Genomic DNA, 16468 nt, shown 5'->3' with positions numbered 1-16468 from the left:
GTTATAGGTGGCTGTAAGCCATCTGACATAGGTGCTGAGAACTGAACACAGGTCCTCTGCAAGAGCAGTTAGTGCTCTTAACCACCTCTGGAAAGTAAAATTTTTGAAATCCCATTATATACTAAACCCTATATTGGGTATTTTATGTGTATGACTTTATTTGATTGTATGAAAGCCCCAAACCTAACCTAAATAGCATGTTTAACAGAAATCGTGAGAGTTGGAGGGACTTGAGTTAGTCATTGAATGAAGGATAGAGTTTAGCTAACAAACAGAAAAGGTACTGCAAAGGAAACAGCATGAACAAGATTTGTGAGGCAAAGAGGTTTACAATATTTGGGAATGGATTTTAAAACTGGAGTAGGCTGAACATGATGACACATGCCTTTAATCCTAGCACTCAGGACTAGAGGCAGGCAAATCTCTATGAGTTCAAGATTAGCCTGGTCTACATAGCAAGATCCAGGACAGCCAAAGCTATATAGTGAGACCCTGTCTCAAACAAAACAAAACTGGAGTAGAAGGGTCATGCAAGGAAGCAGAAGGAGCTATAGAGACCTAAAGTCTTCAGACACTTTTCTCAGAGCATTGGGGAATCCACTGATGATTTTGAATAGGGAATAACATGCAGAAAAAAAAAGCATTGTTCTAAGAAAAGTAATCCAGTTATCAGTAAAAAAAGGATTCATGGTAAAAGAGACTTCTGTAGCAAAAGTCTAGACCAGAGTGGTAGCAATGGAATGGATACGAAGAGGTAGATTTTAAGAGATACTCCAAATGAGATGGCTCAGAGGTTAAGAGCACTGGCTGCTCTTAGCTGAGCATGTCTTTAATCCCAGCACTCGGGAGACAGAGGCAGATGATTCTCTGTGAGTTCAAAGCCAGCCTGGTCTACATAGTGAGTTCCAGGCCAGCTGGGGCTACAGGGAGACCCCGTCTCAAAAAAAACAAAAAAAAGGAGAGCACTGGCTGCTCTTGCAGAGGACCTGGGTTCGATTCCCAGCACCCACATGGTGGCTAACAACCATCCATAATTCAAGTTCCAGGGGATCTGACAACCTTTTCTGACCTCCGAAGGCATTGCACGACACAAGTGCATTTACATACGTTCAGGCAATATATTTGTACACTTAAATTTTTTTTTTTGGTCTTTTTGAGACAGGGTCTCCCTGTAGCCCCAGCTAGCCTGGAACTCAGGCGGGTATTGAACTTGCAGAGATCCACCTGCCTCTGCTTCCCAAGTGCTGGGATTAAAGGCATATGCCACCATGCCTGGTGTACACATAAAATTTTTTAAAAGAATTAAAAAAAAATTTTTTTAAAAGAGATACTCTGTGCTGGGCATGGTGGCCCATGCTTTTAATTCCAGCATTCAGGAGGCGGAGGCAGGTGGATCTCTGTGAGTTCAAGGCCAGCCTGGTCTACATAGTGAGCTCCAGGACAGCTGGGGCTACAGGGAGACCCTGTCTCAAAAAGACCAAAAAAAGAGAGAGAGCTACTCCAAATAAAGAACAAGCAAACTTGGTGATTAGCAGCCCCAAGTTTTAAAAGCCTACTTCTGTAGAAAAATGTTGACACCATAGATAACGCTAACAGAGGGGAGACTGAAAAGGGGGAACAGGACATATTTAAAGTAAAGAGTAATGTTGGCTGACTGTGAAGCTCACACCTATAATTTCAGCACTCAAGAAGCCTAGGCAAGAGGAACAGTAGTCAAGGACAGCTTAAGCTATATCTATCTACACGAGACCCTGTCCCAAAAACCCATTGTCATGTTTTTGGTAATCCCTGGAAAAAGAGTATTAGACTGAAAACCCAGAGTTCTGTGCCATACCTTATATTGGTTCGGACAAGTTATGTAAGTTTCCTCATCTATAAATGAAGAGGTTGGGTTGAATTAGATACAGAAAGGGGTGTATTTTACCTCTAAAATGCCGACTTTTCTTTTAAAGATATATTTGTACATGTATTTGCATGCGTGCGCACAAAAACTCACAAGTGTATGCACAAGTATATTCTCAGGAACTCATGCTTATGCATGCACAGAGTCCAGAAGAGGGCATCAGATCCCTCAGAGTTAAGAATTATAGATGTTTGTGGGACACCTGGGCTATGCTTACTAAATGAGTGTTATGATCCAAACTCTAGTCACTACAATTGCTTTTTTTCTCTTTTAATATTTTAATTATTTTATGTGTATGAGTGTTTTGCCTCCATGTATTTAAGTGTACCAAGTGTGTGCCTGCTGCCTGCTGGAGCCAGAACAGGGTGCTGGATCCTGTGAAACTGGAGTTAAGGACAGGTGTTAGCCTAAGGATAGGTGTTATCCATTATGTGAGTACTGGGAACTGAACTCAGGACCTCTGGAAGAGCAGTAAGTGCTCTTAACCACAGAATCATCTCTTCAGTCTCCAAAGCATGCACTCTGCTATTGAGCCATCTCTCTAGTGCCCCACACTTTTTTTTTTTTTTTTTGAGACAGGGTCTCATGTATCCCGGACTGGTTTGAAACAAGATATTTAGCTGAGGATGACCTTGAACTTCTGATCCTCCTACTTCACCTTCCAAGTGCTGAGATTATACACATGTGCCACCATACCCAGTTTTATGGGGTGCTGAGAATAGTATCCAGGGTTTCGTGCATGCTAGGCCAGTACTCTACCAATTATGCTATATCCCCAGCCCTAAAATGTGAAAAATTTCAATAATTTTTTGAACAATTTGTGTGTATGTGCATGTGCATGCCATGATTCATGTGTGGAGGTCAGAGTACAACTTAAAGGAATTGGTTCTCTCCTTCCATCATGTGGGACCTGGGGATCCAACTCGGGTTTTTGGGCTTGGGTACAAATGCCTTTACCTGCTGAGCCATCTCTCTGGTCCTTTCAAAACTCCCAAGCAGACATTTAGATATTTGGTGTGCCTTCTCAGGGGTAGTTTAGAATAGGAAAGATTTAACATTTATCTAATTTGAGGAAATAATTAAAGCAACAAAAGAAAATGAAAACCTGCTAATGATTGAATGTATAGAGAAAGAAGCCAAGGCCGGAGCCTAGTGAACACCTGCACTCTGGAGTAGGTGGAAGTGGGGTCATTAAGAGACCTAGGAAGTGTTGCCAGTTAGGTAAGAGGAGAATCAGAAGAGTGGGCTATCATGGGATCTAAGGGAGGATAGTTTCAGAAGGCAGTATCAAGTGTCAAATGATACAGTACACAGCCTTTGTAAAGGCTTCTAGGTTTAATTATTGATTAGGTGGTAGGTAAGTTAGTATTATAATGCTAATTTTGTGGACTTAACTGTCATTTTGGAAGGTGCAACAAAGTGAAAGCAGTGTGAGGTAGGCTGCAAGGAGTTAAACATACAGTTTTTGAGGTCTCAGACTACTCTGTTGAGAATTATGAAGCGTGCTGGAGGTACAGCTCTGTGGTGGAGCACTTATCTAGAATGCATGGGGCCCAGGGTTCCATCCCCAGCCCCTAGTGTAGGTAGGGCAGAGGGGAAAAGGGCAATGAAGAGAAAGAGGGTATTTAGGGTCAAACAATGTTTTCACTAAGGCAATACCTGATGACACAGGGGAAATTATTATGAGAAACAAAGGTGCAAAAGTTTCTCAAGAAAAAGGCAATCAAATCCTGTCTCAAGAAAGACCAAAAAAAAAAAAAAAAAGGCAATAAAAAGGCCTAGTGTGGTGGTGCACACGTTTAATCCCAGCACTCAGGAGGCAGAGGTAAGTATATCTCTGAAATATAGGCTACCTTGGTCTAGATAGCGAGTTCCAGGCTAGCTGGGGCTACAAGGGAAGACCCTGTCTCAAAAACACAAACAAAACAAACCAAAAAAGCAATCAAAAGCATAAATGGAGCCAGGAGTGGTGGTTCACAACTGTAATCTCAATACTTGTAGGCTAAGGTATCAGGATCACATTGAGTTCTAGGCCAGCCTGAACCACAATGACCCTGTCACAAACCACAGAGAGGTTTCCCTTAGAAGAGGTCCTATTTTCGGAAATAAATGGAGGCAATTTATTCACTGAGAATACAGGGCTTGAGAAATGGGAGAAAGATGTCTGACTAGTGAGACGCATTCTGAGGAGCTAATAAGCTATGACTAAGAAGACAGAATTGTCTGATGCACTGGAAAGCTTAGGATGAGAGAGGAAATGGTTCAGAAACTGGGACAAATCAGAAAGTAATACATGGAGAAGGGTAGAGATAGAGGCACATTCATGGACTTCAGTTGATACTTGAGTAGCTCAAAGACAGCTAGACCAAAGAGGTCTAGCACACATTTAACAGCTGCTGTTTTTCAAGTAGGTATGTGGCCCAGAGTGTGAGTCCCTTCACCCTGACCTTGACAGTTCTAGGGCACCCCACCCTCTTTAAAACTGGCATCCCAGTGGCTGTTTCGGCTGTGTCCCTCCTCTGGAGGCTGCAAAAAGTTACATATGCACGCACACACACACACATCAACAGTTCCATCAAAGCAAAGAGCTATGCCAGAGCAGAAGAACCTGCTTATCTGGGCTAGCTGGAACATTACGCAGGCAGAGACTCAAAGGGAAAAGGTACTAGTCTCTGAGGCTGAACAAAAAAATAAACTCAACTTGAACCCTGTGACTGTCCCAAGGGTGTTCCTCAGGAAACAGTGGCCATAGTCACTTCTCTCACAGGTTTTATGTTGTTATCCAGACACTAACTTGTTGGAACTCATATTCACAAACATTTCTATCCCAGCTTACTGGGTCAGATTTACCTGGTATTCAAGGCACAAAGTTTTCAGGTTACCACAATCAGCAGAGTTTGGGTAAAAAAATGTCTTTAATCAGAAAGGAGTTATCTTTTCCTCAACACAAATACATTAAAAGTAAAAAAAATATATGTATACATATATTTACATAATTGGAAATCTCAGAGGACAGTTGCACAGCCTGGGTTAGGGGTTGAGGAGATGAGCATCAGGAGCAATAGGAGAATGGGTGCTTGTCTGTGGCTCTAGGTGTGCTATAGTCACCTCTCTGACCATGGTGGGTAGACCAGTGTGGGGAAGGGTGCAGCTCCATTCCGATGGCAGCGTTACCGGCAAACTATGGCAACGTGGCCCCTCTCCAGGTAGTTTCTTGGGATCACCAGGGATGACAGGAGACGAAGCAGTAGGCGGGATTGGAGTGCCTGGGGCAGAGTGGGTGGAGGACTGTACTCCATTTTGGAGGAGAAGGATGACACCAATGCTGGCTCCAGGACCTAAGGGACCATGGCTAAAGGAGATGGTACCTGGGGAACTGAGAGGGGGATTGCAAATTGGAGAGGTGTGAATCCAGGTGAGGTTCATAGCTGGCCATTCTGTGAGGTGCCAGGGCTGCTTTGGTTTCAAAACCAAATGTCTTGGCTGGGTCTGGCCCATCTTTTCAATAAGAGGTCCAGGAGAGGAAGCAGCTGAATCACTGTGGTGGCTTGCAAAGTGCTAGTGAGGGGGAAAATGGAGAAAAACAACTGTTAAGAAAGCTTACAGATTAGCTCCGCTTAGCTCCTAGACCTTTGCTTTCCTTGGGAACTCACTGCAGTACAAACACACCTTGTTTTGTGCAACAGATATGTTCTTCCCAGGTCATGAGTAAGAATTTTAGTAATCAAATAATACTTCCATTTATTCAACAAGTGGTTGAGGGGCTATATGTGCCACCACATAACCTCTTAGGCATTGGCTATTTAGAAATGAACAAAATAAAACAATCATTTGTTCTATTTATAAACTATTTTCTTTAGAAAGAAGCCTAATTTTTTGTGCTGTTGGGGAACTGAACCCCAGCCCATTGCATGCTAGGTAGGCATTATAGTAAACTACATCCCCTGCCAGAAAAGATTAATAGAAGTTATTTTGCAATCTCTGTATTCTAAATTCTAATTTTCCATGTTGAATTCTTTATAGGTTATGATCTAGCTACTTATTTTCCAGTCAATTATTTCCACATCATTAAAAATTTTAGTTGATTGAAAACAGGGAGAGATAATTATTTACAGGACAGTCTCCTTCCCCGTTACTTGAATGCCATCTAAATATCCTGCTATTTGAAGGCACAGAAAATGAACACTTCCTAACATTCCACCCTCTAGATGTCCCCAAGGCTGCTCTCTCCCACTCCCAATGATGCACCTCTTAGACAGGGTCTCCTCACTGTATAGCCCCAAGCTAGTCTGGAACTGGCCTCCAACTCACAGAGATCCAATTGCCTCTGCCTCTGCCCCTCAAGTGTTGGGATTAAAGGCATACTCTACCATGCCTGGCTATGATGCACCTTTTATGACAGTCTTTGAAATCCAGTGATGACACAGAAGGTCTAGTCAAGGATACTTGGACAGGGAATAAAAAGATGGAGAGTGGAAGGATTTGGGGGGACCGAGGAGGAAAAGATTTGCAGAGCAAAGCTGGGGCATCTTACTGAATGACTCACATGACCAGATAAAAAGCCTTTTGTGTCTATGCAGAAAGCAGATAAGCTCCAACATGAGGGATAGGGTTAACCTTCATTAAGTTCTCCCCAGGGATCCCAACAAAACAGAACAACTATCTAGGCTGAAAAGATGAAGAAGAAGAAAAGTAGAAATCATAGTAATGCAGAAAGTTTAGGCATTCCCTTCCATGAAAAGAAATTTGTAGAAAATGGAAGGGGGGGCACATTTCTGCATTCACATTTCATTTCCCTGATTCTTCTCCCACCTCTTTCTTGGGTCTTTAAGTTCTTACCTTAGTGAACCGATGCTTGCTACCTCCCAATGATGACTTCTGGGCAGCTATATGAGGAAACCAAGTCTTTAACATCCCTTCCACTTGCAGCAGGGTTCCCAGATAACGCTCTCTGGGAAAAGAGTTTAAAAACCATTAAATGTGAAAAAAGAAATGAATAAAATTGTACAGCATCCCCACCCCCACACCTCATGTAGCCCTGGCTGGCTTGGAACTCAATATGTAGGCTAGTCTCCATCTCTCAGAAATCCACCTGCCTCTGCCTCCTATATAATGGGATTAAAGGTGTACAATCCCACATTCCGACTAATAGGTCTCCTTTTATAAGATAGTGAGGAAAGAAAGAAATTAAATAGGGGGACTTACCCCATCTCAGGCTTCTGTAAAACACCCACAATACGCTGGATCCTGTCCATTGCTACACTCTGCTGGAAACTGCTCAATCCTAGCATGAGAGATAAAGTGATTAAAGGGTTGGATGTAGCTAAGTGGCAGAGAGCTTGTCTAGCATGCACAAGGTTTAACCCCCAGCATAAGAAAGGAAGCAAGGAAAGCAGGGGATGGGGATTTAGATTCAAGTCAGGTAAAAGGAAGACAGAAGATGGGCAAGGGTTAAAACAGATTCACTTAAGCCAGGCGTGGTGGCGCACGCCTTTAATCCCACCACTTAGGAGGCAGAGGCAGGCGGATCTTTGTAAGTTCAAGGCCAGCCTGGTCTACATAGTGAGTTCCAGGACAGCTGGGGCTACAGGGAGACCCTGTCTCAAAAAGACCAAAAAAAAAAAAAAAAAAAAAAAAAAAAAAAAAAAAAAAAAAAAAGAGGAGAGCCATTGCAGTGCATTGAGCTCCACCTTGGTCTACATAGACAAAAAAAAAAAAATAAAAAAATAAAAAAAAATAAAAATAGATTCACTTGAAGAAATTAAGTTACAAAGGCAAAAAAGGAATAGCTAAGGCCCAAACAAAGATTTAAGTGACATATATATTTGACAGAGAAAGAGAAAGAAAAAAAGTAAATAATTACCTCTCTCAAAGCGACCCATCTTGAGTCCATTCAGCAGGTCTGTGAGAGGACGAATGAATCCTTGGAGTTCTTTACACTGTAGGAAAACAGCACAAAGGCTATGAGAAGACCAGTAGTGGTTTTTCCTCTGTCTTCTATCTAGCAGCCAATATCAATCATCATCCTCTTAAGAGTCCCTGTTAACCAGTTAGGTGCTTAGCATTGCAGTAGTCTCTTCTTCTTTTCTCTTACCTTTTGCGCAAAGAGCAGGTCTCCCTCTGTGGTGCCACCCTGGATATTTACACTGGGTTCCAGTTCACCATCTCTTGATCTTTTGACCCCAGATCCTGCCATAGAAGAAGTCAAGCTTCGCTGTTCCAGATGAGATGCTGTATGTTGATTACTGGAAACCTTGGTTCGATGTCTGCAGCGGATAGGACCGGGGATGGACTGGGAACCTCCCCTTTGCCCAAGAGTTTCTGGCCTACGCTCATGGGTGCCCTTGCTCTCCCTCTCACTATCAGAGAGAAAGCCAAAGTCACTGTTCACTGGGGACGTGGAAAAAGAGGGAGAGCGAGAGTGGGGGGAGAAAGAAGAAACGCTAGATGGAGAATCCATAGGTCCAGTAGCAGGGGCTGGAGAGCAGCTCCTGTAGTACCCAAAGATCAGGACCTGCAACTGAACAGCAAAGCGAGGGAGTTTGAAACTGGAGTCTAAGGATTAGGAAATGGACTGGGAGACTGGGGAGTTCTCGGGGTAACCCCCTTTTTTTTCTGTCCTCAACAGAGAGGAGGAAAAAAAGTGATTTTCCATCCTCACCGAAAAACCGAACAGTCTGGCCCCTGCTGAACAGCTCTTGGCACCACACAGCCGCTATTCTTTCTTCTGGTTCACAGGGGACACCTGACTTTACACCTACCCCCGCCTGCTATTCTCTTGGGCTGTTCCCTAGCCAGATCTCACAGCATATCGACCTAAAAAGGCCCCCAGCTAGGGACAGATCTGCGCACCAGAATCCACCTAGTGTCCCTACCGAAACCGCCCCCACAGACACGGGTCTCCTTCGCTTTCCCTATCTCTTACACTCAAGATCCCTGCGCTGGTATCTCTACGGTTGTGCGTGACAGGTGATGCAATCCCTCCCAGCACTAGGATATGCGCGCTATCCCCCGAACCCCTCCGTTCCTTCCGGGGTCAATCCGCGGGAGCGGCTAGCTCTTGGTTTCCTTACCTGTGTCGATCGGCTTAGCTTAGGCTTGGTCTCCCGCGCCTTCACAATCTGTCCAGGTCTGGGCTACCCACCTCTGCTTCACTCTCTGTGGGTCCCGCCCCTTCCCCCCCTCCCAGACACGTGCGACTCTGCACGTGCCTGCCCCTGCGTATACAGATCTCGCACCTTCATTGGTTAGTTTGCCGGTAACACGTGACTCTCGAGACAGACATTCATAGCCCATTTGCTACAGCACTCGTGGGCTCGGCCAATAGAGAAACAGCCAGTGGTGATTGGCTGGAAGGGAAGAATTCCGTGCCCTCCCTACATGCGGCTCTCCAAGAGAACCCGGTGATGAAAAAGAGAAGTGAAAAAAAAGAGTGAAAATGAAGGAAGGGGAGGAAAAGGGTGGAGCTTGTATCCTTAAATAGGATGATGATGCTTGGGAGACACGAGGGCTCGTGTGTGCAGAGAAAGGCTGTGCGAACGGAGGCGACCGTCAGGTGGCACCTCCGCTTTCTCTCTGAGCCAACCCGGCTGCCCCTTCTTTGAGTGCCTCGGCTCACGAGCGAGGCACGTGGAAGCCATCAGAGACTGGTGTCTGCAACGTGTGTGAGAGAATGGACGTGTGACACTGTGTACCCGCTCCCTGTGTCGGCGGCTCGGCCCTCGTGACTCCCGTTTCATCCTTCCCTCCTCTCCTCCAAGTTGGGTGCCTCCTGCCCTGCTGGGTGAGGAGGGTGGGGATTGCGGCCGGGAACACCGGGAACACCGCGTCCTCTCCCCGGCTTCCGCTGGGGAGGCTTCTCCAGCCCTTTCTTACGTAACCTGCCACGCACGTTACCAGCTCAGATGCCAGCCCGCCAAGATTCTAGAGGTCAAAGCCGAACTCGCGTTCCCGACTTTTCTGCCCAGGCTTGGTGGACCTTGCACCCAGAATTCTCGGATACTGAGCACAGAAAACGGAGTAGGGTAGAACCCTGATCCCCAAGGTTAAGGCATTACCCAGCTTCAGTACGTTTGTTCCCTGGAGAAGATTGGAAAAATTTTGAAGGAGGAAAAGAAGCAAGTTCGGAGTTTAGAGAGTCTTTAGAGACTAAGAAGTTAAGAGTTTAGGGAGACGTTAACATCTCTGTGCCAGGTCATGTTTAAAGAAAACAACGGAGAGACAGGGAGCCGAAAGCTGAAGGTAGAACAGCTGACCTCAAGGGGGCACTCTAGTTCTGATAAGGGTCTGAGGACAGGGACTTTTTAAAATATGCCCCTGTGATATAACTACTAAATGGAAAAGTTGGATAGGAGGGTCGGGAGAAAGTGTGCTTATTTAAATTTTTTCTAATATTTAGTATTTTACGTATGTTGAGTATTGTACTTATTTTATAAAAAGAAAAAGGATTTCTCAGCCTGGCGTGGTGGTGCACGCCTTTAATCCCAGCACTCGGAGGCAGAGGTAGACGGATCTCTGTGAGTTCAATGCCAGCCTGGTCTACATAGTGAGTACCAGGACAGCTGGGGCTACAGGGAGACCCTGTCTCAAAAAAGACAAAAAAAAAAAAAAAAAAAAAAAAAAGAAAAAGAAAAGAAAAAGGATTTCGCAAACTTCAACAGTTTCCCCAAACACAATGTTTCAAGACAATACTAAGTAAAATGCAAAGGACTTGAGGCTGGAGAGATGGCTCAGCAGTTAAGAACACTGAACCGCATAACACTTAACACTTTTGTTCTTGCAGAAGACCCGGGTTCGAATCCTAGCACCTACGTAGCAGCTAACAGCTGTCCAGCTGTCCGTAACGCCAGTTCCAGGGGATCCAACAGCTTCTTCTGTCCTCCGCAGGCATTGCATGACATGGGTGCACTTACCTACATGCAGGCAATACACACATATACATAAAATAAAATAAAAATTATATATATATAGAGGACTCATCCTATTGCAGAGGTACTTGTACAACCATGTTTGTTGCTGCTCTTTTCACAATAGCTAAAAGACGGAAGCAACCTAAGTGCCCCTCATCTGATTAGTGGTTAAAGAAAATGTGATACATTTACACAATGGAGTTCTACCCAGCTGTAAAGAAAGATGAAATAATGAAATTTGCAGATAAACGGATGGATCTAGAAACTGTTATACTAAGAGAAGTAACACAGACTCAGAAAAACAAAAGACTTATGTTCACCCTCATTTGTGGATCCTAGCACCAAATCCTTATGAGTATATGTATCCTGATGTAACTGAAGGAACCAGGAAAATGGAAGGGAACCAGGGAAGTAAAGGGAAAGAAGGGACCCATGAAAGAAGAATAGTAGAAGACAAGTGTCACTAAGGAAGAATTATGTAAAAAGGGGGTAGTTAAAGGAGAGAGGGAGAAGGAGGACTATACAAAGAACTATGGGAATAAAGGAAAAGAAGGAGCTCAAAAGAGGTGGGGCCATAGCATACAAAAATTATCAAGGGAGAAATAGGGAAAGGGAAACACTTCAAATGGGAAGGGTGGGGAGGGAGGATAAGGCAGGAAGAGAAAGAAGAGAGATAAAACTAGTGCCTAGCTAGTATTTAAAAAAAAAAAAAAGCCAGGTGTGGTGGTGCACACCTGTAGTCCCAGCACTTGGGAGGCAGAGGCTGGCAGAGCTCTGTGAGTTCAAGGCCAGCCTGGTCTACATAGTGAGTTCCAGGCCAGCTGGGGCTGCAGGGAGACCCTGTCTCAAAAAGACCAAAAAAAAAAGAGGAGAGCCATTGCAGTGCATTGAGCTCCATAGAGACAGTGCCGGAGCAAGTGAGAGCCGGACAGGCACTGGGCGACTCTGTGCCTCACTGAAGAAAGCAACTAAACATGGGCAAAGTTCCTAAGAAGCTGAGAGGCAAAAGTCATCATATGCATTCTTTGTGCAAACTTGCCGGGAGGAGAACAAGAAGAAGCACTCTGATGCTTCTGTCAACTTCTGAGAATTCTCCAAGAAGAGCTCAGAGAGGTGGAGGTGGGAGACTATGTCTGCTAAAGAAAAAGAGAAGTTTGAAGACATGGCAAAGGCTGACAAGGCTCATTATGAGAGAGACATGAAAACCTATATCCCTCCTAAAGGGGAAACAAAAAAGAAGTTCAAAGATCCCAACACACCCAAGAGGCCTCCTTTGGCTTTCTTCTTGTTCTGTTCTGAGTATCACCCCAAAATCAAAGGTGAGCATCCTGGCTTATTTATTGGTGATGTTGCAAAGAAACTGGGAGAGATGCGGAACAACACTGCTGCAGGTGACAAGCAGCCTTACGTTCGAGAAGAAGGCAGCCAAGCCGAAGGAGAAATATGAAAAGGATATTGCTGCCTAAACCTGATGCTGCAAAGAAGGGGGTTGTCAAGGCTGAAAAGAGCCAGAAAAAGAAGAGGAGGAAGATAAAGAAGATGAAGAGGAAGAAGAAGAAGATGATGAATAGTTTGTTCTAGTGAAGTTTTTTTTTTCTTGTCTATAAAGCATTTAAGCCCCCTGTACACAACTCACTCCTTTTAAAGAAAAAAAAATGAAATGTAAGGCTGTGTAAGATTTGTTTTTAAACTGTGTCTTTTTTGTATAGTTAACACTCTACCAAATGTGTCTTCAGATAGCCCTGTCCTGGTGGTATTTTCAACAGCCACTAACCTTGCCTGGTACAGTGTGGGGGTTGTAAACCGGCATGGAACTTTAAAGCAGGTTCTTGGTGCACAGCACAGATTAGTTATATGTGGGGACGGTAGTTTTTTCATCTTCAGTTGCCTCTGATGCAGCTTGTACGAAAATAATTGTTATGTTAACTGAATACCACTCTGTAATTGCAAAAAGAAAAAAATTGCAGCTGTTTTGTTGACATTCTGAACACTTCTAAGTGAATACAATTTTTGTATTAAAAAAAGAGGAAATCATATTAGTCCAAAAACCTACTTAAAAATTACACATACAATATCCCTACCTGAGTCCATGAGTATAGCTGAACTACATAACAACAAACAATGCCTAATAGGAGAAACCTTCCTTTGAGTTGTTGGCTAGGGTAGTCCAAGAGACTCACAAAATTACACAGGCTATTGCCACAGTCCTTGATTGCCTCATAGAACTTAATGGTAAGACCCTATTGTTGAAGATAAGACATACTTTGGACACAGGATTTGGAGCAATGGAGCTGGAACTGACCTAGAAACCACCTCCCCTGAAGACTAGCTCTCACAGTTTTGGAGAGCACTACAAGCTGGTAAGGGAGAACATCAAACGATGATCCAACCCTAGCTTCAAGGCCTAAAAACCACACCAATGACCAGCACAGCAAACAACATTGGTGCAGTAGTGGCACTTTTATCTTGGGGTAATCAACTGCTACTTAATTGTACTTAAAGCCCACTCAATGGGAAAAAAACTCATGCCTGGTACTTTAAACCTAGCCAAATACACATAGCTCGAGAAGTTATAGATCTTAGAGAAAACCCAAGGTTCTCATATCCCTAGACAAATGTAATTTCTTACTATGAGCAAAATATGGATCCTTAAATTTACAGACAAGTATCCCAGTCACCACATCAAAGTAGCTTCTGGTCACACACAGAGATTCTCTGTGAATTGCCCAAGCCTAAGTGACACATCTAGGATGCAACCTCTGCACCTAAGACTCAGGGAACATAGAACAAGGGATGAAGAGAACACTAATATATCTTTCAATTCTCATCAATGAAGCTCCCTCATGCAACAGAGGACCAGGAATGCAGAAGGCCACAAATGGCCAAAATGCAGAGAATAAGAGTCTGCAGAGTATGGGTCCTTGGACAGGTCTCCTATATTGAGGTCCACCCACCCAGGGTTCAGGGACCATTGCTGAAGTGCGGGTGGAAAGAGTTTAAGAGCCAGGGAGGAGGCACATGACTATATGGAAATGGCCCTTCAGGAGCCTGGGACCCTTCTTATACAAACCTACGGCAATGGTGTCAGTATGCACAAGACCCATGCAAACTGAGACAGACCAAAACCCAGCACAGAACTGTGGAAATGAACAGCAAGCCCCAATCTTAGTCAAAGAATTATTGGTAGCTGATTACTGCTGAGGGAGGAAGAGCTGATCTTCTTATAGGGAGAGGCTCTAGAGAGGCTGACTAGATCCCGGTGGATGAACTTGTACTGAGGGATATCTCAGGACACTAACTTTACAAATACAAATAACAGAATGTATTAACTCCGGGGGGGGGTATGGGAGGGTGCCAAAGAGGAAGGGTGAATAAAGATGATTTTCTGTATGAAATATATGAAAATTCAATTACAAAAGTAAAATATAATTAAGCTGGGTACTACACACTTGTAGTACTAGCACTTGTGGGTGGTAGCAGGAAAATCAGTTCAAGGCTCGCCTGTGCTATGAGAGGCCCACAAAAAAATCCAGAAACAATAACAACAAATAATTAGAATTATATGTTTGAAAGAAACCTGTTATCTGCGAGTATTCTCTATTCTAACTCAAATTCCGGATCTATTCACAGGCCATAATTCTCTCTAACTATCATCTCATTCTCTTTCTAACCTGCCCTTCCTGCCACCCAAATCCTTTAGTGCTGACTTCAGAGCAATCCCTCAGTAAAAAGTAGATAGGGTGGCACATGCCTCCTGCACTCCAGAGGCAGAGGAAGAGGCAGGGGGATCTCTGTGAGTTCAAGTCCATCCAGTTGCAGGACAGCCAGGGCTACGTAGTGAAACCCTGTTTCAGGAAAAGAAAATAAAAGAACTAAATTATTTAATTTGTTTTTTATTTTATCTTCCAACTTCCTCTTGTCAAACTCTCATCCAGTCATAGTAGCTTTCATCTAAAAGAGAGAAGAAAAGGAGGAATAAAAAATGGAATCTGGCCAGGTGTGGTGGCCCATGCCTTTAATCCCAGCACTAGGAAGGCAGAGGCAGGCAGACCTCCAGGAGTTCAAGGTTAGTCTGATTTACATAGCAGGAGGCCTTAGCATTTCATGCTTTTTCATGCTTTGATCTCTATTCGAGCTCCACAGATTCATGTTCTAAACTGGGTTTCCCATTCTATCTGTTGAGAAAGACATGTCCCCTTCACACTCACTCCTTCCTCCTGTTAAATCTCTTTACATTTCAGAGTTATTTAGAATTCCAAGTTAAGCAGCTCCTCTGTAGTGTAACAGCTCTCTTTCCTCCTCCTTTCCATCACTTTGTTTCCCTCCCATACATGGGCAATAGCCACTCCCTTCCTACTCTGAACTTTGCCTCTTGACTCCACAAGGTTGTAGGACATACCCATTTTGATCTCTGGCACCTGCCATGCCTTCAAATCTGGGCAGAATGGACTCCCAAGGCAGGCAGAAGCCTGGAAAGGACTTGCCATTCCATTTGCTTCTGCTCTAGGAGGCCCAGAAAGTCCTCCAGGATCAGAAAAATCAATGACAAAAATAATCACAAAATGCTTTGCCTCAACGTCTTCCAAGCTGCTTTAAGATTAGATAATAGCGGCTGGAGAGATAGCTCAGTGGTTAAGAGCACTGCTCTTACAGAGGACCTGGATTGGATTCCCAACACCCACATGGTGGCTACAAACCATCCTTGACTCCAGGGGAATCCGACGCCCTCTTCTGATCTCCGAGGCATTGCACGACATGGGTGCACTCACATACATGCAGTCAATACATTCATACACATAAAATAATAAAAATAATAAATAAAAAAGATTAGATAATAAAGGCTGGGCATGGTGACACACGCCTTTAATCCCAGCACTCAGGAGGCAGAGGCAGGCACAAATCACTGGGCATTCAGGCCAGCCTAGTATACATAGTGAGTTCCAGGTCAGCTGGGGCTAAAAGGAGACCCTGTCTCAAAAAGACCAAAAAAGATTAGATAATAAGGGGATTCTTCTAAATACGGTCCCTCTTCTTTCTTTAAGCATCTGAGTACTATGTTGAAAACACTAGCCAAAGATAACTAGCAAGAATTACTTCCCAGGCTCCCCCAAAGCCCTCTTACCTTCTACATGAAATGCATCCCCCCTTGAAGGAGGACCCAGAACAGGAGAAAGGAAACAGGACTTTGCAGACTGGACACAGCGTCATTCAGATCTGGACTCTGCTAAAATACAGATGCACACCCCCCACCGCGTGACATAATAGGCCATTGCCATCCTTTCTACCAATTCCCACTCCCATCCAGGAAGATAAGCCACCTCTTTATACCAATCCCTCTCTTCCTTGCCTCTGGTTTCTTGAGAAAATCTAGCCCTCTGCCCCAATGCTATAAAGAATTCTTTCTACTTGGGAGGCCCAAACTCTCAATTCAATTCTACTTTTTTTTTTTTTATCTTTAAGTGCATGATATTGTGTTAATCAGTGTGCTAGGTGCTTTAGGGGACTACAAATAAGAATAAGACACAGTGCTGGGCATAGTGGCACACACCTTTAATCCCAGCACTTGGGAGGCAGAGGCAGGTGCATCTTTGTGAGTTCAAGGCCAGCCTGGTCTATGTAGTGAGTTCCAGGACAGCTGGCGATACAGGGAGACTCC

The 16468-nt window shown here is 44.1% G+C and overlaps 2 protein-coding genes and 1 pseudogene across 6 annotated transcripts in view; 1 reads left to right on the top strand and 2 right to left on the bottom strand.

The window, feature by feature from the left end:
• Nucleotides 1-4805: 4805 nt before the first annotated feature.
• Nucleotides 4806-9086, bottom strand: Ciart (circadian associated repressor of transcription). 2 transcript variants are annotated; one of them, XM_008843747.2, is made up of 6 exons: nucleotides 8977-9086; nucleotides 7998-8169; nucleotides 7767-7842; nucleotides 7109-7187; nucleotides 6743-6854; nucleotides 4806-5461 (listed from the first exon to the last, which is right to left on the bottom strand). In XM_008843747.2, the coding sequence occupies exons 2-6, from the start codon at nucleotides 8097-8099 to the stop codon at nucleotides 4934-4936; spliced, it is 897 nt and encodes a 298-aa protein (XP_008841969.1). In that variant the 5' UTR covers nucleotides 8100-8169; nucleotides 8977-9086; the 3' UTR covers nucleotides 4806-4933. The 2 variants fall into 2 exon arrangements, with proteins under 2 accessions (XP_008841969.1, XP_008841968.1); XM_008843746.2 differs by having other exon boundaries at nucleotides 7998-8423; nucleotides 8977-9076.
• Nucleotides 9087-9807: 721 nt separating this feature from the next.
• LOC103742677 lies at nucleotides 9808-12656 on the top strand (annotated as a pseudogene).
• A 2035-nt stretch (nucleotides 12657-14691) lies between these two features.
• CUNH1orf54 (chromosome unknown C1orf54 homolog) overlaps nucleotides 14692-16468 on the bottom strand; it is a 10558-nt gene continuing 8781 nt past the window's right edge. For 3 of the 4 annotated variants that reach the window (XM_008843741.3, XM_008843740.3, XM_017800798.2), the window contains exons 6-7: nucleotides 15935-16036; nucleotides 14692-14763 (exon numbers count right to left, since the gene is read on the bottom strand). In XM_008843741.3, coding sequence (XP_008841963.1) covers nucleotides 15938-16036 — 99 coding nt within the window. In that variant the 3' untranslated portion in view covers nucleotides 14692-14763; nucleotides 15935-15937. The remainder of the gene's footprint in view (nucleotides 14764-15934; nucleotides 16037-16468) is intronic. The other variant, XM_029568602.1, reaches the window with a different exon arrangement.

This window comes from Nannospalax galili, unplaced genomic scaffold, assembly GCF_000622305.1.
Source record: "Nannospalax galili isolate Female #2095 unplaced genomic scaffold, S.galili_v1.0 scaffold22, whole genome shotgun sequence".
NCBI lineage: Eukaryota > Metazoa > Chordata > Mammalia > Rodentia > Spalacidae > Nannospalax > Nannospalax galili.
Note: the sequence above shows the minus strand (reverse complement) of the source record. Positions and strands in the feature narration are given on the sequence as shown.